This window comes from Marmota marmota, unplaced genomic scaffold, assembly GCF_001458135.2.
Source record: "Marmota marmota marmota unplaced genomic scaffold, marMar, whole genome shotgun sequence".
Taxonomy (NCBI): domain Eukaryota; kingdom Metazoa; phylum Chordata; class Mammalia; order Rodentia; family Sciuridae; genus Marmota; species Marmota marmota.
Window position 1 is genome coordinate 11,953,563 of NW_026000211.1, and position 22,178 is coordinate 11,975,740.

At 39.9% G+C, this 22,178-nt stretch overlaps 1 protein-coding gene across 6 annotated transcripts in view; it reads left to right on the top strand.

The window, feature by feature from the left end:
• Nucleotides 1–22,178, top strand: part of Irf2 (interferon regulatory factor 2) — an 86,840-nt gene that overhangs the window by 35,766 nt on the left and 28,896 nt on the right. For all 6 annotated transcript variants that reach the window (XM_048791916.1, XM_015486167.2, XM_015486169.2 and 3 more), the window contains 4 exons: nt 8,438–8,533; nt 18,145–18,244; nt 18,907–19,083; nt 19,394–19,440. In XM_048791916.1, coding sequence (XP_048647873.1) covers nt 8,447–8,533; nt 18,145–18,244; nt 18,907–19,083; nt 19,394–19,440 — 411 coding nt within the window. In that variant the 5' untranslated portion in view covers nt 8,438–8,446. The remainder of the gene's footprint in view (nt 1–8,437; nt 8,534–18,144; nt 18,245–18,906; nt 19,084–19,393; nt 19,441–22,178) is intronic.

The window sequence follows — 22,178 nt, forward strand, 5'->3', positions numbered from 1 at the left end:
TCTGGAGGTTGATAAGAGGAGTGGGCACACGGCTGTGTAGGAATGAGTGTTAGATGACAAGGACCATGCAGCTACCACAGAACTGCTGCAGAACACTGGTGGGTTCAGCTTCTGCAATACAGACTCACACTTAAGCCCTCTATTACTTATTTCCCATCCCTTTTCCTTCTTTGCCCAATTTTCATCCATCTGCTGACTCTTACTATGAACTGATGAACTGCAGCTCTGTAGGCAGATCATTCTCCGCCCTGTAGAAAAACTCGGCTTTTCTCTGAGTGAAAATGCCTCGAAGGAAATATTCTCTGGACATAAAATGGCCAGTTATTTTCTCTCAATGCTTTAAAGACTCCTTTCCATTGCTTTATATCTTTCATTGTTTCTGTTAAGTAGTCATTGAAAGGCTCATGAATTTGGGGTGTTTTGAGTTTGTTTTGTCTTTGTGTTTTGAAGGTAACGATTTCCAGGATCCCCTTTTCCTGGCTGGGTACTGATCTGTAATTTTTGTCCCCTTGTCACCTGGATATGTCAAAAGCTATGCTCAGCTTCAGGAGTCAGCAGATGCCCCAGGCCTGAAGAGCCTCCTCAGATATCAGGCTTACCTTTCTGCATTTCTTTCTTCTCCTAGAACTTACCCTTCTAATTTCTGTACTACCTTGTTAGCTTTCTGATGCTTTTAAGCAGATTTAAAAAAAATATATTTTGTTCATGTGTCTCAGTTATTCAACGTGGGAGTCAGGGCTGCATCACTTACCTTGCCATTACTAGAAGCAGTGCCCACATCCCCACCAAGGATTTTATTACCTGAAATCCAGCAGGGATGTTCATACATTTCTAGAACAGAGAAATAACATGATTAAAGTGGTACTTCAGGAAGATGAACGTGTCAGAGGTATGCGGGACAGAGAGGGGTTGGGAAAAACTCAGTAAGTAGAACAATGAAGAGGCCGTTGGAACAGAGAGCCTCCTAAAGTAAGATTGTATTAGTCAGGGTTCTCTAGAGGAACAGAATCCCTAGGAAGTATAATTATAAAAAGGGGACTTATTAGGTTGATTTACACAACCAGAAGCTGGATAGTCCATAATGGCGGTCTGCAGGCTGGAGAGCTGCAAGAACCAGTAGCTGCACAGTCCAAGAGGCTAAAGCCCCAGAATAAGAGGGATAAACGGTGCTACCCTACTTGGAGACCAAAGGCTTCTAGATAATCAATCACTGGCAGAGTCCACTTTGGAAGAATGGAGAAGCCAGAGTCTGGTATTCTCAGAGGACCGCAGCAACAATCAAGAATCCATTCAAGAAGAATTGAGCTTGCATCTGCTGCTGTTTCCTTGTTCTAACAAATTTTATTCCATCCAAGCCATCATCTTATTGGATGGTGCTTCCCAAATGTCTCCATTTCAGTTGGCTATCCCACATGCCAATCATTCCTAGACACACCCTAATTGACACACCCATAATCCTCTTATTCTCCTGCATCCTTTTAATCCAATCAGATTGACAATTCAAGTTGACCATTACAAAGATGAAAGCAAAGTAGAGGATGAGTCTGGGTTTTTTACATTGGATGGGCCAAAATGAGTCTTGGCTCCCAGACTTACTAGCAGATTACTTTTCAGCATTTCCCCAAGCTATCTCCCCTTGTCTGTCGTAAGGATAATCAAGTCCCTACCTCCTGGTATTGAAAAAGTTAACAGAGCTCATATAAAACCTTAGTGTTAGTACCTGGCACATAGATAGTGTTCAATAAATACTAGCCATTGCATTACTATTCCATGATCTAAGTCTCAGCTACATAGATGAAAATTCAAAATAGCTGTTAATGACAGTGATTAGGACCATGACATTGTCCACCTCATGGAAGACCATTCATGCTATATGAATCATAGTGAGTATCGTGCATGCCTTTATGCAGCAGCCCTAGCATCAGTGACATTCATCATAAGTAGGTTTTGCTTCCTGAAGTTAATTTAGCCCTGGGTTAACTGTGGTCTGAAAATAATAAAAGGAAAATTCCAGAAGTAAACCATTCATAAGTTTTAAATTGCACATTCTTTGGAATAGGATGATAAAATCTCTTACCTTGATGCTCTATCCTGCATGGGATGTAGACCATTTCTTTGTCCTGTGTATCCCAGTGGTATATCCACTCATTAGTCACTTAATCTCAGGTGTCAGATCAGTTGTCATAGTATTGTAGTGCTTATGTTCAAGTGACCCTTATTTTACTTAAAATAGCCCCAGAGGGCAAGAATAGTGATGCTGGCTATTTGGATGCTCAGGAGAAGCCACCAGTTTCTTTAATTGAAAAGATGAAAGCTCATCATAGACATGTATAAAACGAAAAACCACAACATACACAGGATTTGATATCATTAGTGGTACAAGCATCTGGTGGGAGTATTGGAATGTAAATGCCATGGAAAAGCAGAGCTCTCAGGTACCCACAATGAGCTGAACTGATTTACAGACGGGTGTCATGGTTTTGAAGTTGAGCCCGACCCTAGATCTCAAAGGTACAATGATAGCTGATTGCACAAAATGCCTTTTGTCAGGCCCAGTGGTAGATATTTTAACTTTTTTTACTTCCTTTGAAGCAGAGGTTACTCACATTTTAGGTTCACATAATATAAAATCAGCATTTGACTCTTAACCCAGTGTATAAGAATAGAAGTTCAACACAACAAAAACAAAGAATCAGATTATGAGGCTTCATATTACAAAAGCATTCATATAATCATAGTTAACCTTGGAACTCATCTCTCTGAAGTGTCTCTCTCTTCTAGATGATCAAAGAGTGGACCAGAAAGATGGAGTGACAAGCCCAAGGACACACACCAGCCACAGTAGTCAGGACTAGAACACAAAGTCCTGATATCTGTGTACTTTGATTCTCTTAGGCAAAAAATAGCTCCTCAGTGTCTTCTCCACTTAGCTCCTGCCTTCCCCAGCTCAATTCAGGTTTCACGAGGCCTGGGTATTTGTGCCCAGAGAAGACTTACAGAAATAAGAACAGTGGTGTGTCACCCTGCATTTCAGTAATAAAAACTAAAAAAATATATGCCAAGTAGGCATCTTTGCTTTTCAGTACTCAGCCCAGCCTTTTAATCTCTAGAAACAGATTTTGCTTTTAGTGACCACTAAACAATCAAGTTGTGGTAGTAGGCTTAAGGTAGAATTCCCCTTCTACTTTCCTTCTTAGAAAGCCACATAGTTATATGCTCATCCTCTGATAAATATCCAATGGAAAACTTTCTGTTCTGTTTAATGCAGCAAGACCACTAGTAATTTATTACATGTCCAGTGTGTGGGAGATGGGACTGGGTATACAATCAAGTGAAAAAGAGGATATGTCTTCATGTAAATGGGTTAGCTTTTCATTGTGCATCTCTGGGGATGTCCTAGCTATTTAAAAAAAAAAAAATGAAATAAGTGAAGTTCTTTCTAAGGATTTTCCCCTACTTTGATTAAATACCCACTCTGTTTACTTTTCTTAAAAAAAGCCCTCTTAAAATTAATAGCAGTCATGATTTAAGAGTTTTAAAATTTGGGTCAACCACCAATCCCTCTTGCTTAGGCATTGGCCTTGAGCACTCTTTTTGGTGGGGATGGGATTGTCCATTTTTTTCCTGGGGACTTAGGACATTGTTTATATTCAGGGGTCACAGTAAAGTGTGCACACTGTGACTTCTTATAAGGTTGACCCTCTGGTAGGGCTGGAGGTGGAGGGGACTTTATTTGGCTCTCTGTGTGTTAACAACCATGACGATGATGATTAACAAAAATGTGATCTTCATATACATTGTGCAATTGGAGAATTTTAACATTTTTCATAGATGATTTCACAATCACCTATGTTGAAACTGCTGAACAGTTTCATCAGTGTTTCTGTTGTAGCTGTTAGCACATAGGGCATATCTGTCAGGATGTAGGGTTAAATGACTCTTCAAGAAAAAGAGAAGAATAAACCCCAGATACTTTCTCCTTCAAGTCTAGTGTATACTTCAATATACATTTTGGGTAAAATGTGAAACGATATACATAAAAATAAATTTTATTAAAACTATTAATAATTTCTGGACATGTTTGATTTCCATATGTCTTAGTCCATTTTCTGTGGCTATCACAAAATACTGAGGTTGGGACTTCGTGAAGAAAAGGGGTTTATTTAGCTCACAGTTCTGAAGGTTCAGGGGTATAGCTCCAGCATCTGGTTGACTTTGTTGATGACACCAGGTCTGATGACAGCACAATAAAGCAGAAGTGTGTTTAGAAGAGGAATTCAGGGGAGCTGCCAGGCTCACTTTAACAATCCATTCCAACAGGAACTAATCTAATCCTATAGGACTCGACCCACTCCCAGAGCATGAATCCATTCATGAGGGTAGAGTCACTTGGCCTAATTCCCTTATAGCAGGTCCTTTCTTAAAGGGTATGCCACCTCAATACCACCACACTGAGGACCAAGCTTCCAGCATATGAGCCTTTGGGGAACAAACCACAGCTTTATAGTATTTTGGCTAAGGAAGAGATTTATTTTGAGTTTTGGCTGGCTGTTAGAAAGGCATGCCATATAAATAGTGATGGCCCAACATATATATGGTGCAGTAAAATATGACAGACCAATGGAGAAGATCTGTCAGCCAGAATGACGACTTGGTAAGAAGTCACAAAATATTCAAGAAATTCATGTGTAAATATTAAAGAGATTCTAGAGTGTGGTCCAGGGACCTGGGAGCTTGTTAGAAGTGTAGAATCACAGGTCACCTAGAATACCGAATTGAGATTCCTACCTGTATTAAAGTTTATGAAGTGCTGGTCTAGATTTCATAATCAGATCTTACCTTTACCACTAATAAGACTGACCATAACTTTCATTTCCTTAAATCCTTAAGTTTCTTCTTCAGTTCTGGGATGTTGAACAAAGTCCTAGGTTTTGTTTTTCCAGGACTTGGAAGGTCAGTCGTGTCTCAAGCATCTGCCCTGTTGCTGGACACCTACCTGAAGGCCTTTGCATTATCTTTGCCTATGTTGGTGTCTTAGAGACAACAGAAAACTACACTGTCAGAGTTCTGGAGGCTAAAAGTCTAAAATCAAGGTGTCAACAGGGCCTTGTTACCCCTGAAGGCTTGGGGAGGATCCGTCCTTCTTTCTTCAGCTTGTAGAAGCTCCAGGTATTCCTTGGCTGGTCATGGAGTCGCTCCAATCTCTGCTTCTTCCTTTACATAGCTATCTGCCCTCTGTGTCTTCACATGACATTCTTTGTATGTCAGTGTCTTCAATACCCTTTTCTTATAAGGACATCAGGACACTGTTATCCTCTGGTCACAACATTTTCATCAGCCAGTCAGGATATAACCTTGTTTTATGTATTTTCTGTTTAAACACAACTTAGTTAATGCACATTGTTGGTTGATTAATATTGAATTCACAGCCACTGTATGTAGCACTATAACTCATGCCCAAGTGAAGCTCATCTCATTACATGTATTTTCTCCAGAAGGAACATGACAGCCTTGTTTTGCTTAGGAGCAATACACAGTACTTCAGTACCACTCTTAGAGGCCATTTTAAATGGCAAAATGACCAACAAAAAACACAAGAGTGTGGAAAATGTCACACTAAATAGACCGTGAAAAGGACATTTATTTCCAGTAGGAGAGCAGAAACAGGAAGGTAAAATGTGCCTTGTTCAAAATCAGCTGGGACTGTGCATACCAGGTGAATTGTGTCCATCCCCGCCCACTTTGCATGTGTATGCAACAACCACAAAACACCATAAGTATTGATTTATTGGTAACCAATAAATTTTAGTAAGTAGGCAAATTCACATTTATAGAATTTGGAAATAATGTAGATATCTGTATCTTCCCTCACAGGCTGTAGTTTTAGTGACAGAAGCCTTTTTGAAATATCTCAGATGATCATTTTTTTTTCAACATGGGTTATTTGTTTAAAAAAAAGAGAGAGAAGGGAAGAAATATAATATTATTATGACTATGAACTGGAATCAGGGCTATTTGCGTATGCCTCTTGTATTTCCACATTACTGAGGGTGGGCACAATGGCACCACTTATGCATGTTATGTTGGCCCCTCAGAAGAACTAGAGGCTGTTGCTGTCTCGTAGGACTACTGTAGCTGCCCCCCACTCCTGCTCTTCCTTCTTCCCCCACTCTGTGTCTTAAGATCTTCTCCTAAGGAAGGATCTGACTGGTTTAGTGGACACCAATTCATGGGACAGAGCCCTAGGTCCACTCAGACCACTGTCCCTTGGTATAATCTTCTATGTATAGCTTTGCCCAACACTCTCAGAGCTCTTCTGTAACTCCTTACCATCTTGTGTGTAAGACTCTTCATGTTGGTAATTCCCTTCTTTCCTATCACCTGTTAGACTGTGTTTCAAGATGGCGGGGATTGTCTTATCTTTTCTAGTTCCTGGAACTTCATTCTCAATCCGTGATCTTTGAATGAGTATATGAATGAATGGAATAACTTGGAATCCATGAAGAGCAGCTATACTGGGAACTCCCTGTAGCCATTTCATGTCTTTTATAATGTTTCAAAGGTTCCTGTTACTGTTTCCAAGAATGGAGACTTGGATCCTGTAGATGTTGAGGGGATGGGACCCACCATCAATGGCAGCCCTGACGGGGCTGAACTTCAGAATTGGTCCAGTCCTTATACTGAACATTTCCCGTGTAGAAGGCAGCATTTAGGCTTTGTAGGGTTATAAAAATAATATATAAGAAGTGAACTCCTATTCCCAAAGAGTTTACAATTTGCTTGGGTAGAGAGGGTACACACAGCTGAAAAGTTTATAGGTCAGGTAAGAGATAAGATTAAAGACTTGACTTACAACAGCTACCCTAAAGCAATGTTTGATTTTCAAATGAGTGGTGCAAGATCTGTGTGTATTGTGGAAGTTGGAGGAGGAGGAGGATTCCTTTGGGCTGGAGTGGTCTGGAAAGGCCTTGTGGAGAAGGAGAGTGGACTCCCCATGAGGATTGGCAAGGCCAGGGAAAGAAGAGCAGAGTGCTTGGTATGAGCAAGGAGCAGAAGGTGTCTGCAACATGAATGGATTAGAAATATGAGAGGGGTACAAGGAAAAGGCAGGTAGCCTCTACTAGTACAGGTGAGGCCCTTCATGGTGCACGTCATGACGCCTGCACTCTGGCACTAGTTGGGGTAGGGCAAGCTGGAAAAGAGATATTGATCACCTCATTCCACGTTCAACTGGATATAATTTTAAGAACTTATTTTAAGGAGAAATGAGTTCCACAAACAAGAGACAGTTAAGGGTTGAAAAGAGGGCTGGGGTATAGCTCAGTTGGTAGAGTGCTTGCCTTGCAAACACAAGGCCCTGGGTTCAATCCCCAGCACCACCACCAAAAAAAAAAGGGGGGGGGGAGTTGAAAAGAGGATTATAATGTCACATTGTTCACAATGTCCTATAGTGAGGAGACTTGAATTAGCATCAACTTTGCTTTCAGATCCTAGATTAAATATAAATTTAGACATAAATAGGGTGAAGAAGAGTAGACTGTGTGGAAGATGCTTTATTAGTGATTCCACTCAGCTATATTTTGATGGATGAGGGAAAGTTTTAGAAAGGAATTTGGAAGGAGTGGGGAGAGGCATTGTGTGGGCTGATGAGGAAAGATGTTCAGACCAGGGAGTGATTTGCGAAAGGAAAGTTAAGTTGAAGGAAAAGGGGATGCTTTCAGGTCAGAGGAGAGGACTGTACTAAGGACAAATGCTTGAGGAAGCAAATAAGAGATTAATCAGAGTAAGAGCAGAGTTGAAGCAAGGATAAATGCTGGTGATCTCTGAAAACAGATATAGTCAGGAGGAAATGGCTGGTAGTGAAAAACCTTGGGGGTAACCAAATTAATTGATTCCTTTAGAACTCTCAAGTTCCAGTATTGGGGATTCAAGGCATTTCTATAGCCCATATCCCCAAAAGGAACCAACTGGTTATCATAACTCTTTATAACAAAACTATTTTGTTCCGGCATCCTTGGATTTTGGAAGAATAATACTTTAAAAGTATTGTAAAATACTGGTCCTCTGAATGCCTGGTATGTTGAAGATTTCTGCTATAAACATAGCCAGAATGGGAGGGGGTAAAATAACATGAAGCAGTCACTGAGGGGGGTCTGAATCTCCTGGCTAGCTGGGTGTCTGCAAGACCAGGTCTACCATGTCCATAGGTCCCTTCAACTAAAAGCCAGCTCAGAGAATGGCAGGAACTGGGCCATTCCACCACCCCAACCAAGATAGGATGAACAGGATAGATAAGTAGGAGCAGGTGGCCAGAGGGCAATACCCCTGAATACACTCACCTAGAGCCCCAACCCTGAGGAAGGGGAAAAAAAGCAGGGATGATACAGACAAGACAGTAACAGAAATACCTAATGTTATCTTTCTTTTGCTTTTGCAGAAGGGTACCATGCCAGTGGAAAGGATGCGGATGCGCCCATGGCTGGAAGAACAGATAAATTCAAACACAATACCAGGGCTAAAGTGGCTTAATAAGGTAAGTGTGTGCATATGCATGTGCATGTGAGAGATTGAGATTGAGAGGTCCTGGCTGAGAACATGCCCCCATGGACCACCAAAAGTAAAAATTGTTATTTGTGTTCAAAATCTCAGACTCAATTCATTACAAAAACCAACCAACAAACTATGGTCATAGAACATCAAGTTATCATATCAAAAAAGTTTTTATCATTAGCTCAGAAAGTTACTTCAATCCTGAGTTCCCAGTCGCAGCTCACCTTGGGATTCTGGATACCTTTTTGGGAAGCTCTCTGCTATGGTTTTCTTTAGTGACTGTTTAGTCAGCTTTTTCCATCACTGTGACCAGAAGTTCTGATAAGAACAATGCAGAGGAGGAAAAGTTTATTTGGGGGCTCATGGTTTCAGAAGTCTCAGTCCATAGATGGCAGACTTCATTGTTTTGGTCTGAGATTGAGGCAGAGCATCATGGCGGAAGGGCAGAGGAAGGCTGCTTGGGACCAGGAAAACAGGAAGTAGAGTGAGAGAGAGGGACAGAAACCTCTGCTTACCGGGGACATAAGATAAACCTAAAGACATGCCCCCAGTGGCCTACCTTCTCCAGCCATCTCTTATTTGCTTCCTCTGAATTGGTCCAGTCCTTACACTGAACATTTCCTGTGTAGAAGGCAGCCTACCTGCCTATAACCACCACCAAGTCAATCCATATCAGTGGACTAATTCACTGATGAGGTTAAGGCTCTCATTTCACCTCTGAACTGCTGGGAGCCATCCATGAACTGTGCATGAACCAAATGGGCATGGAAGCCATTGGGTAGGAAAGTCTGGTATCTGGGAACTCCCAGTGGCAGTCCTGCTGGTTTGAGACCACCACATGTGATATCCTGCCTAGCTCTGTCAGAGTCCTCAGTGCACTGGAGCCACATAGCCACACAGCCTCTCAGAGATGAGTGTGGCTTGCCAAAATGCCAATCAACCTGTTGACTGCAAGACACCATGAAGCAAGATTCCACCTGCTGAAACCTTATCCCTGACTTTGATGTACTCTCCCTTAAATAAAGGACTGGAGCCATTTTCTAGTTGTTTGGTTCTAACTCCTATGTGGACTAGAGGACCTATTAGGAGCTCCTCTTTTTTGAACCTAATTTCTGGCTCTGTCTCTTATTTCTTTACTAAATATTTCAAACTTCCTCCAGTTGGCTCATCACCATCTAAGCAGGAAACTGCCCTGGTAGGGTGCGGGCCGCCCCTTGATACTGAACTTTCACGCGTAGTCTCACACATGAGCTTTTGAGGGAGACTCATATCTAACTCATAACAGTGCCCTTGCCCTTTTCTTTAGTCTCTAGAGTTCTTTCTTGCTTCTCCTATCTTTCTAGGATAAAAGGACATGGAAACGCTGCCATTTTATATTGGGAATGGAGCATACTGATTTTTTTCCCAAATGCTCTCAATGTAAAGAACTTTCATTTTTGTCTTTTAAAAATACTCATTTTTATCTTTACATGAAACCTTGTTGGTATTCCCACTTGTCTTAAAAAAAGAAGTTGCTTATCATTTACAACTCCCTCAACGCACACATGTACACACAAATACTCCTTTATTTTGTTAACCTCAGAACTATCAGTCTAATCAATCTTAGCTATTGAGGGTGCATCATGAAGAGATAATGCATGCAAAAATAACAAACATCTAAAAATATGTAGTTATAATTTAGAAAAGTGACTCGATGTAATATGTCATGCCTGTTTTAAGGAGGCCCAAGGGAGAAGTTTCTCTCCTGCTACCAGGAACAATTGCAATTCTTCTGAGCAAATGTCTTTTTCCTAGTTACCATCCCCCAACCCTTTTCTTTTTTAATCTTAAGGACATGATGAATAATTTAGCTGGTCAGGCTTTATCTTTGTTCCAGGTGCAAGAGCTTAGAGCCAGATTGCAGATTGTGTCCTGCTTCTAACAAGGGAAGAAGGTGCTGCAGCAATTTTTCTTTAATATCACTCCTGGCTTTATTTTATCTTTTTAGATATCTCAAATCTTATTTCTTTTTGTTCTTTTTCCCTTTTCCATTTATTTTGAACTCAATGTTCCTGTATTTGATTGTAAGCTTTCTGTCGAAGGAACCGCTGAGCTAGAGCCAGTCCTTGTTCCTGTATTTGAATACGGCAAGTGAGTCCTTTCTGAAACAAGGTGCTCGTTTTGTGCGTTCTATTGTGGCACCTTGAGGCCTCAGACAATATATTTTTCTATGCTTGTTCTATCTATTGTGTTTTTAGATTTAGATACATAATTATCCTTTTCCAAAGAAACAAATAAGAAACCAGGTTGTTTCTTCTACAGCTCAGTTAGCAGCGGTATATGAAGGTAGAAGGAAAGGGAGTTGGAGACATATAGGGTAACAAATAGAAAGAGCAAAAGCTAACATTTGTTAAGTGCCCCATTCCCAGGTACTCTTCTAAGCAGGGCCTATGTGTTAATTCACATGATCCCCACTGTGGAAGGCATGGGGAGGGTAAGTAGGATTCTATTTTGAATAACAAGAAAACATTTTCTGTCTTGATTTAGTGTAAGATTGAAGTAGATGTTCCTGAATTTGAAGAAAGTTGTCTGTTTTCTCTTTTTTCTTATTCTAAAACGTGCCTCTGTATGTGGAGAACATGCAATGCCATCAGGCCTCCTGTGTCAAGTAGGCACCTGATAGGCTGTAGTTGGTCGTGCTCTATAGGAAGTTGAATGATGCCCCCACCCCCAGGGTATGTCCCCATTCTAACCTCCAGAACCTGCAGCCTTATTTGGAAAAAGGGTGTTTGCAGATGCAGCGAAAGACTTCAAGTTGAGACAGTTGTCTTTATAAGACGCACTCATGCACACACACGCATACACACACACACACACACACACACACACAGGAGAACCCATGTGAAAACACTGAGACTGTTGTGACACAGCCACAAGCCAAAGAACTCCTGGAGCCACCACAACCTGGAGGAGGCAAGGATTCTTCCCTAGAGTTTTTGAAAGGAATGCAGGCCTGCTGACACCTTAATTTCAGATTTCTGGCTTCCCAGTCTGGGATAGAATAAGTTTCTGTTACTATAAGCTGTCCTGGTTGTAGTCTTTTGTTATAGCCTTAGGAAATCAAGGCACCCTCCAAGGATCGTCCTCTGCAGGACTGTCCATGGAGGCCTCTCTTTTTCCATCCACTCTGTCCATGTTTTTCTGATCTAGAACCAAAAGGCAAATGGATATCTTTTTGCATAACTGAACACTTAGTCCCTCACAGATGGTCCTTCTCTGCTGGTCTTCATTCATTTGCTCTTGGCGTGAGAGTTCTCTTTCTAAGTAGGAGTAGGGAAGGGGACTTCTTTAGCATCTTGTGGGCTCTTCTGCTAGAGCTGTACATGAGCCCAGCTGGTGGAAGGGCTGCTGACCACTGCTGCCCCTCAGGACAGTGCTGGCACAGTATGGCCTGGTGTTCCCTGTCAGGTAGGGGTCCCACTGGGACCTAGCCACAGCAGGCATGTGGCTGTGTTTGTGCCCACAGGCAGTGCCATCATGGTCACTGCAGACCTTGGATGGGGTCAGGGTATCATCTCTTCAAAGCTACATTCCCATGGGCATTTAAAAAAAATTATTTTTAAAATTTGTTCTAATTAAGTACACATGACAGTAGAATGCACTTTGACACATCATACACAAATAGAGTATAATTTCTCTTTCTTCTGGTTGTACATGATGTAGAATCACACCAGTTGTGTAATCATATTTGTACATAGTGTAATAATGTCAGATTCATTCTACTATCCTTCCTACTCCTATACCCCTTCTCTCCCTGCACTTTCCTCTACCCAATCCAAAGTACCTCTGTTCTTCCCAACTCTCCACCCTTATTGTGAATTAGCATCTGCATATCAGAGAAAACATTTGGCCTTTGTTTTGGGGACTGGCTTATTCTGCCTAGCATATTCTCCAGCTCCATCCATTTACTGGCAAATGCCATAATTTCATTCTTCTTTAAAGCTGAATAATACTCCATTGTGCAATACACCACATTATCTTTATCCATTCATCTTTTGAAGGGCACTTATGTTGGTTCATAGTTTAGCTGTTGTGAGGTGAGCTGCTATAAACATTAATTACATTAATGAGGCTGCATCACTGTAGTATGCTGACTTTTTTTTTTAGGTTTCTTGTTGATTTAGACTTGTTGGGATTCATCTGTCCACATAAATATTTCATCCAGAGCCTAATATTTCCTTTCCATTCACAAGCATCCCTGCCCAAGAATCCCTGTTTTTAGTTTGAGTAGTTTAATCTCTTTCTCACTAAGACTGCAGGGACTAAGAAAGCAGAGTCTGCCCCTGGGTCTTTGATTTACTTATGCCTTAGTTAGTGTTGCAGTCCACTTTGTGTTGCTGTAACAAAATACCTGAGCTTGGGTAACTTATCAAGTTTATTTGGCTTACAGTATTATAGCTAGAATGTCCAAACAGCAGGGTGCCCATGTCCTGGCGAGGGCTTCCTTAACTGCTTTACAACATGGCAAAGAAGTAGAAGAGGCCAAGTGTGTAAACAAGAAAGAAAGACATCTAGAAGGACCCTGACTTGCTCTTACAATTGCCACTCTTAAGGGAACTATTCCACTCTTACCAGATCTGATCCTCTCCTGTGAGACAGCAGTGGTGCATTCAGTAGTCCTCTTTAACTAATTATCCACTATTAGACTCCATCTCTTAAAGGTTCTACCACCTCAATACCTCCACACTCGGGACCAAGGAAACTTTGGAGGATGCTCTCTAACCACATCCAAATCATAGCCGTTGAATTCAGAATGTGTCCTATTTATGGTGCAATCTCCAGGCTCAGAAACCCCACAAACAGTGCATGGCGATCTTGTCACAGCTGTCCAGGCCTCCCGCCTGCTGAGCAGGAGGCACTCCATAAGCATTGTTCTGCGAATGCATGGATGCAGGCTGTGTTTTTGTTCTGTTAGGATTATCAGACTTATCAATAGTGAGTTAGCCATTGTCACAGGATTATCAGAGTTATCAATAGTGGATTGGCCATTGCCACATCTCTCTCTTCAGTGAAGCCTTTGCAACTCAGTACATTCTTAGTAAAAAACAAACAGGTGATTAATTACTGGCTAAATTTGTTTCCATTTCCTCCTCCTAATAAATTTGAAGGAGGGAAGAAATGGATTAGGTCATTTGCATTCCTTCAAAGGAACAGGAAGTTTGTCAAAGCAGTATTATATGTGGCTTATGAATGGGGCTGGGGCTTGAACAACTTCTTTTTATTATGAGTAGGTTTGGATAGTCTAATGATTAGGATGAATAGAATAGCAAATTCCCATATGCCCACATCTTAGATCTATTAATTTTTGTTGTATTTTTGTGTGTGCATGCATGTGCATGCGTGTGTGTGTGGTATTATAAAGCCACTCTCTGACAATGTATGTTTATAAGATTTAAGGACATATCAGCAATGCTGTTATCAATTAGGTAAAGTTAATAATTTTCAATGTCATCATTATCCCATTCATATTCAAATGACTTTAGTTTTCCCAGAATATCTTTTTACAGCTGATTCACCTGATTCATTCAATCAGACTCTTAAAAGAAAGCTCACAGATTGTGTTTGGTTTTATGACTCGAAGCCTCTTCTGATCGTGAACAGCATCCTGTGTTCTTTTTGTTTTCCTTCTTGCCCTTGACTGTTGAAAGGGTCTAGGGTAGTTCTGGAATTGTCCAAATTCGTGGTGTCTCTGGGCCATTTATTTAGGAAGAAGGAGGCAGACACTGCCAGGCTCATTGTTTCCCATCCTGGTTATTGATGTTCTTAGTGCATGTGGGAGATCCCCTGGGATGCAGGCACTGAGGCCACTGCCCAGGCACAGAGACCGTTCGGCACTGCCAGTCTTTTCCTTTTCTTTACTTGAAAACAGGCTTGTGTTTGTGTCAACATCAGGCTATCTCTGCCCCAAGTAAGAAGTCCAAAACAAAACAGAAAAGCAAACTGATCAGAATATCTTAAAAATATTGGAAGAAAGAAGAGAGAGATAACTGGACTAGTTTTTGCAGGAGCCAAAGTATGTGTTCTGCACTGTGCAAGAGAATCACAGATGCTTTTCAGAGCTCAGGCAGTGCTCGTGTCTTCTGCCCTCTGATGGGCTGGTCACGGAGTCTACAAAGACACATAGCAGCACTGTCACTGTCCCTCAGAACACAGGGATCTATGACTCGAACATTCACTCAGTAGAATCTCTTTTGATTTAAAAATGAATCTCACCTTTTACCTTTCAACATGGTCTTTTTAAAAACGGTATCTGTGATATGCTTATTTTAGTAGTTTCTTCTTTATTTTTTTTTTTGCAATAATTTTTTTAAAAAACCCATGTAACTAGTCAAAAGTTACATGGAAGTTTGTTTTTTTTTTTTAAATCTACCATTTTAACTATTTTAAGTGTGCAGTTCAGTGAGAATAAGTCCATTCATGCTCTTGTGCAAACCATCCTCATGTAGTTCCAGAACTTTTTTATCCTGTCAAAAGGAAACACTGTACCCTATAAGCCCTCAGAGGCCATTTCTTCCTCTCTTAGCCCAGGGCAACCACTAAGCTACTTTTCTGTCTATAAAACTTTGCCTTTTCTGGATATTTCATATAAATGGAATCATTCAATATTTGTCCTTTGGATCCGGCTTCTTTTAGCACAACTTTTAAAAGTTCATCCTCAGCTGGGCATGGTGGCACACGCCTGTAATCCCAGGGGCACAGGAGGCTGAGGCAGAAAGCCAGCCTCAGCAAAAGTAAGGTGCTAAACAACTCAGAGAGACCCTGTCTCTAAATAAAATACATAATAGAGCTGGGGATGTGGCTCAGTGGTGAGTGCCACTGAGTTTAATCTGCGGCACCAAAAAAAAAAAAAAAAAAGTTCATCCTTGTGGTAGCATTTTTAATTCCTTTTTGTGGCTAAATATGCAATATTTTGTATATACATTCATCAGCTGATGGAAAGGTGAGTTGTTTGCATCTTGAGGCTTTTGTGAGTAGAGCTACCATGCACATTTATATATCAGTTTTTGTTTGGACACCTGTTGCAGTCTTAGGCTATGTAACCAGGGGTAGAATTACTAGATCAACTGGTAATTGTGTTTTACCTTTTTGAGGAATGGCTAAGCTGTTTTTTCAAAGTGGCTGCACTATTTTATATTCCTTCCAGCAGCATAGAAGAGTTCTAGTTTCTCTGCATCCTCATGAACACTTTTTATTTTCTTTTTTTGCTTTTTGTCATTGTAAATTTTTAAAATTCCAGCCATTCTGGTAGGTGTGAGGTATTTGTTGCTTTGATTTGCAGTTCCTTAATGACTTAATGAGGTTCAGCATCTTTTCATGTGCTGTTTATTTGTTTATTGAGAGAGGTATATTTGGGTCTTTTGCCAATTTCAAGAAGAGCCATTGTGGATTATCTATCTATCTATCTATTTATTTATTCGCAGTGCTGGGGATGGAACTCAGTGCTGCATGCATGCTAGGCAAGTGCTGTACCACTGAGCCACACCTCCTGCCCCTCCTTGGTGGATATTGCAGGGTTTGGTAGCTGTTTTTTTTCTTTAATTTTTTTATTCTAATTTATTACCTATGACAGCAGAATGCATTACAATTCATATTACACATATAGAACACAATTTTTCATATCTCTGGTTGTATACAAAGTATATCACACCATTCATGTCTTCATACATGTACTTTGGATAATGATGGCCATCCCCTTCCACCATCATTTCTAACCCCATGCCCCCTCCCTTCCCCTCCTACCCCTTTTATTTAATTTCATGATTTTTACATGGTTTCTGTGAGACTAGATTTGATTGTGTGTGTGTGTGTGTGTGTGCGCGCGCATGTGCACAAATGCTTTTAAGGATCTGCCTTACCTTTATCAGCTTTGTGCCTTGCAAGGTAGACTTTACATGGTGTTGTTCCAGAACTCTCTTGGTCTACCAAAAAAAGTACAACAGCAAACTTTTCAGGATCTGTGTCTTTCAGCAGAAAGTTTTAGATTGTGTGTGTGTGCATTTCAGGAAAATTATTTCATTGGAAATCAGTTCTTTTTCATTTATATTCATGTTCATGTGAACATAAAAAAAAAGCTGCATTGAAGGATTTTGTTTTCAGATTTTTCATGTACAGTAACAACAACAAAAAAAACCCCTTTTCTTTGCACTTTGGCCTACCTGAGATGAGACTCTGCAATGGCTACAAATGACACAGAATGAATAATGAAGAGTTTATGAAAAGGTCTCTCACTTTCAGTTCTTCTTTATTAACGACTTTTAAAAATATGGTAGAATTTTCCCTTGTAACAGTTTTTGGGAAACTCTTCAACATTCTGAAATATTTTCAGCTTAGTGAAGAGGTTCTGAGTCCCTGTAGGGATCGCTGGGACGCTTTCTGGATTTCACCATGTAAGACCAAAGTGGTGGAAAATCCCTCCTGATGTTCCCTTTCCTTCCCAGTGCATGCACCCTGAACTTAGCAGTAATCAGGACTGCCTGAGAGCTCTTTAAAAAGTGCAGTTCCTGGGCCCTACTTTTCACAGAGTCCAGGTCTATCACAGGACAGGGAATCCTCTAACGCCAGGAGATAATATGTAGTGTGAATATGGACTCACTTGACCTTGGTTTGGAACATAGACATTTTTAGTCATAAGTTCCTTGATTTAATATTTTGGTTCTGTTTCTCAGTTTTCTCAACTGAAAAATGAAAATTATATACTTAGTTTGGTAGCTAGTAACTGTGAGATATAAAACTGAGCCCCTTATGGACATGGGTAGACAAATGTACAGTGCTGCGGGGACCTTTGTCTTTCTGGCTGGATATGACTTTGTTTCTGAAGCTTTAGTTTCTAATCATGTTTTTGCCTGGGTTGTTTTATTAAACAGTTTGGGGTTATCTCTGATTGTAAGAAAGAGAGAGAGAATCTGACAGGATTGTATTCAGGAACTTTTCACCAGAAACTTTATGAGTGTCCTCTCAGAGTCTCTACATTTTTGTTCGTACTTCTTGCTATTTCATGCAGGGCTATAGACCTCTAGGGATTAGAACAGGAGACAAAATTCTCTATTTTTGTCAAACACACAAGCAGATGGAGATACTTGGTTTCTGTGACAGTGACCTCAAATACACTCAACTTCCCTTTAGCAGCATAAAGGGTGTGTGTTATTTTTAACTTACCTAAGGCAGCTGGAGTTACTGTTTACCAAATGATGAGAAGAAACTGTAAGGATATGCATTAGAAGTTTCAGTCGGTGACCAGTTATCTATGATACTGTTAAAAAAAAAAAGACAGGCACAAATTGTAGGACTCTTTGGCACATCCACATCTTCCCTTTGACCCTGGAATACATTCCTACTCTTCCAGGCTCCAAGAGATTCTCACTGTCCTCCAGGGTAGACTGTCAAGATTTGGGACCCTGTGGGGAAGTGGATTTGCTTTATGGTTGATTGTACCATAGACACTCAGAAACTCAGTGGTACTTAGTGGGAAATCTTATTAGCTAGAACTTAAGAACCCTTCGTCATGTTTAGCCAAACCCCATGACTGCAGTTCTTTTTTACCTTCATTAACTCCAGGAAAAGAAGATTTTCCAGATCCCCTGGATGCATGCGGCTAGACATGGGTGGGATGTGGAAAAAGACGCACCACTATTTAGAAACTGGGCCATCCACACAGGTAATCAACCCCCTGTATTGTGTAGCGTCAGGTGCTATCATTTGTTTTCATTACACATATAATATATCCTGACTTATGGTCACATCACAGAGAAGTGGTGTTCCACCCATCTTCCAGGACCTCAGTCTTAAAATGGCCCCCAATGTAGTATTCTGATAAATTCCCCAGTGTTACCAGGGCAATACTCATTCATTTGTTCTGGAGCTATAAACTTGGGTTGAATTTGTTTTCCCTAAAGGTAGTCAGGCATATATTTATTCATTACAAAATTCAAGTAGGGAGCTATTTACAGGGATGAAATTTTTACTCAGTGTTTGAAAATCACAAATTATTTCTGCCTGTTGGGCTTTTACCCTTGCGTAGAGTTCACATTGATTCTCCATTCTACCAGTTGATTTTTTTCTCTCAAGCAGTTTGGTAGAAACCATCCCTGCTTGTCTCAGTTTGCCCCAAAGTGTCTAGGTTTTAAAAATAAAATTGTAACATCCTAAGAACCTTCCCCTTCAGTCCCAGACAAAACAGAATGGCTGGTCACTGTGGGCAAAGGCTCGAATGAAAAGGTCTCTCTATAGTACCTGGTCAGCAAGACTTTGTTTCCAGAACTTTTTTACTCTGTGTCTAATTTTTCCTTTTTTTCCCCCCGCCTCTGGCTATTTTGTTAGGAAAGCATCAGCCAGGAATAGATAAACCTGATCCCAAAACATGGAAGGCGAATTTTCGATGTGCCATGAATTCTTTGCCTGATATCGAAGAAGTTAAGGATAAAAGTATAAAGAAAGGAAACAATGCCTTCAGAGTATACCGGATGTTGCCCTTATCTGAACGACCTTCTAAGAAAGGTATAGATATTTACTGACTAAAATAACAATCGCTCAATACATACCACGGTGCCTTTGTGATTTCTTTTATTTCTACAACCATGGTTGCTACAAGGGCAGAGTGCCTGTTAATGCCGTAGGTGATAATTCTGCCCTTACCTCACTTGGAAAAATGTCTTTCAAGGCACCAAAGGCATAAAAGATTCATTTGGAATTTTGATCATGTGTAGATTAAAGTAACAAGTTCACTGAGAGTTTTAGAATTCAATGTAGGGGAAATGTTTCTCTCTCTGTCCACAAATTAATCCCAAACTATTGTTTGTTGCCACAGGAAAGAAACCAAAGACAGAAAAAGAAGACAGAGTTAAGCACATCAAGGTAATCTTCGGTTGTCTAAAGAGAGAGCCAAAATTGGGCCCACATTAATGATTCATGTTCTGTTTCATACAAACAAATAATATGATCTCTGTGGAGTGTTCAGTCTCTCTCAGGTGCTTTATGTGTCTCCTCTTTGGCATGTACTCACCTGCAGAAACAGGTACACATATTCCCCACTTAATCCAATAACACTGAGAAATTTATGAATGAAGTCACAAATTGACACTGTGCTCGACAGTCCAAAGCCTGCATCTGGTCACTACAACTGTTGTCTGCCAGTTAGTTCCAACTGCGCTGTAGCAGCCAGCTTACATCTTATATTATGAAATTTATTTTCAGGCTATTAAAGATATTTTAATGTATCCTAAATATCATGTATTTCTATTAAAATGTATTAACTATATTTTACATATATTCCATCATAGGCCATTAGGAGGGGGATGCAGTGCTGAGCTCAAGCACTCTGTTGGTGTAGTTCTCATGGTTGCTTTCTTCTCCACTGTAGAACTATCTCTCATGACTTTCAAGGGTTGGGGTTGTGTGTATGTGCATGAGCTTTTCAGTAGGCTGTCTGATATGTTTGAGGATCTTTGTGCATGGATCGTATGGCCCTTGTTAAACAGTGAGAAAAGAGCCAAGTATCCCATGCACAGCTGGGGAACAGCTTCTGTGGCTAAGAAAGAGCAGATGGTACAGTCACAGACCCATAGGCCACCTGAGAGACCATCAAGTTCACGGGCTTCCATTTGCAGAGGAAGAAACCGAGGTGCAAAAGTTGACTGGCATATGTCCAAGATTGTGTGGTCATAACTATTCTGATTTGTAATCTAGAAGCACTGTTGAAAAAAAGACCCATACTGTCCAGACAGCATGATGTTTAAAAATAAGCCGGTAAATTGAGATCATCAGAAGAAAAGTGCAATATAATTTATTTAAGGTATATAATGAAGCTTGTGAGAGGGTCACATCCCTTGTTATCCATGGAGGATTGACTTTAGGATGCCCGCTTAAAATCCATAGATGCTCAAGTGCCTTATATAAAGTAGTGTGGTATTTGCATAGAATCAATGTATATCCTCCAGTTCACTTTAAATCATCTCTAGATTACTTATGATACCTAGCAAAATATAAAGGCTATGTAAGTAGCTGTCTATTGTCCAGGGGGTAGTGACAAAGTAAAAAAGCTTGTGTGTGTTCAGTGCAGACACAATTGCTTTTTCTAGTATGTTCAGTCTGCAGTTGAATCCATAGATGCAGAACATGTTGATACAAAGTTAGATTTTGAAAAACCTGGAAAAACTTTTCAAGTTTTGGAGAGATTTACCTCTGCAATGGAAAATAAATATTGTAGACATAGTATTTTAGCAGGGGTACTTCCAGTTGCATTTTCGATATTTTTAGTTACTGGCTCATTTATAATGTAGCACAATATTAAGAACTAATTTACTTAAGTTTTTATTGTGGAAATATTTTATACACATAGAAAGGAGGCAAATGAGTAAACTTCACTGCAGAGACGATCACTCTAATATCAACATTAATCAGCTTCTTGCCAATTTTGTTTCATTAGTATTTTCTAATGACTTCTGACTTTCAACATAAAATCATAGATATTCAACTTATTTTGACTTACAAAAACAATTTCTTATGCTTTAGTTCAATATTTGGAAGCAAATTCCAAACACTGTTATTTCTTCCACAAATATTTCATTTTGTATATTTGAAAGATAAATGCTCTTTAAAATACCATAGTATCAGTATTTTACATGAAAACATTAATAGTAATTAATTGATATCATCAAATATTCAGCCAGTGTTCAGATTTCCAGTTGTCTTAAATATTATTATACCTTTTATACAATTTGTTTACCTGAATTAAGGTCCATATAAGACCCGCATGTGATTTTTTTATATGTCTCAAGTTTTTTTTAATCTATAGGTGTTTCCTACATCACTTTTTTAAAAAAAAATTTTTTCTTGCAATTGTAAAAAACCAGTTGTTAGCCATCTCTCACGACAGTGTGGATTTTTTTTAAGTCTTGCAGTTTGATTATTTTATCAAATGTATTTTTTCCACAAATATGTGATTTTGAAAAATTTGATAGAATCTTAAGTGTGAATGTATCATATTTACTCTTTTCACAGCATCTAGCTTACTGCCTGGCATGGAACAAATAATTAATATATTTTTTGACAACTTAATGGATGCATAAACATTTTTGAATAAATAGATGCATAAGTAAATATGTGGTGAAGTGAGGGATTTTATATTAGGATGCAGATTTAATTTCACAACTGCAGGTAGGAGAGAAATAAGAATAGAGTAACATGTTTATTTTAACACATTTTGTGTTAAATCTGCCCACTATTTTCCATTGAATGTCAGATGCCAATGATTATAAGATGTACCATTATTTTATGTATTTCTCGGAAAATCAGCTTCCAATGAAGCATTGACACCCAATTGATTATAAGGCATCTCTGTTTCAGGGGTATGGAAATGTGAAGAAATGTGCTTCCTAGAATTGATGACATGAGGTGTTCTCATAAGTAAGGGATCCTTGCATTGACATTACCCTTGCAGTGACTTCCACATGTCCATTAAAATGAGCAAGTTGAGGAGATCATGGCTGTGAGTGGGACTTGGTCTTACTGGCTCAGGAAGTAAGTGAGAGGTTCCCCTTGGGTGCAACATGTGGGTCAAGCTCCCCCTCAGCAAAGTGCGTATTATGAAATTC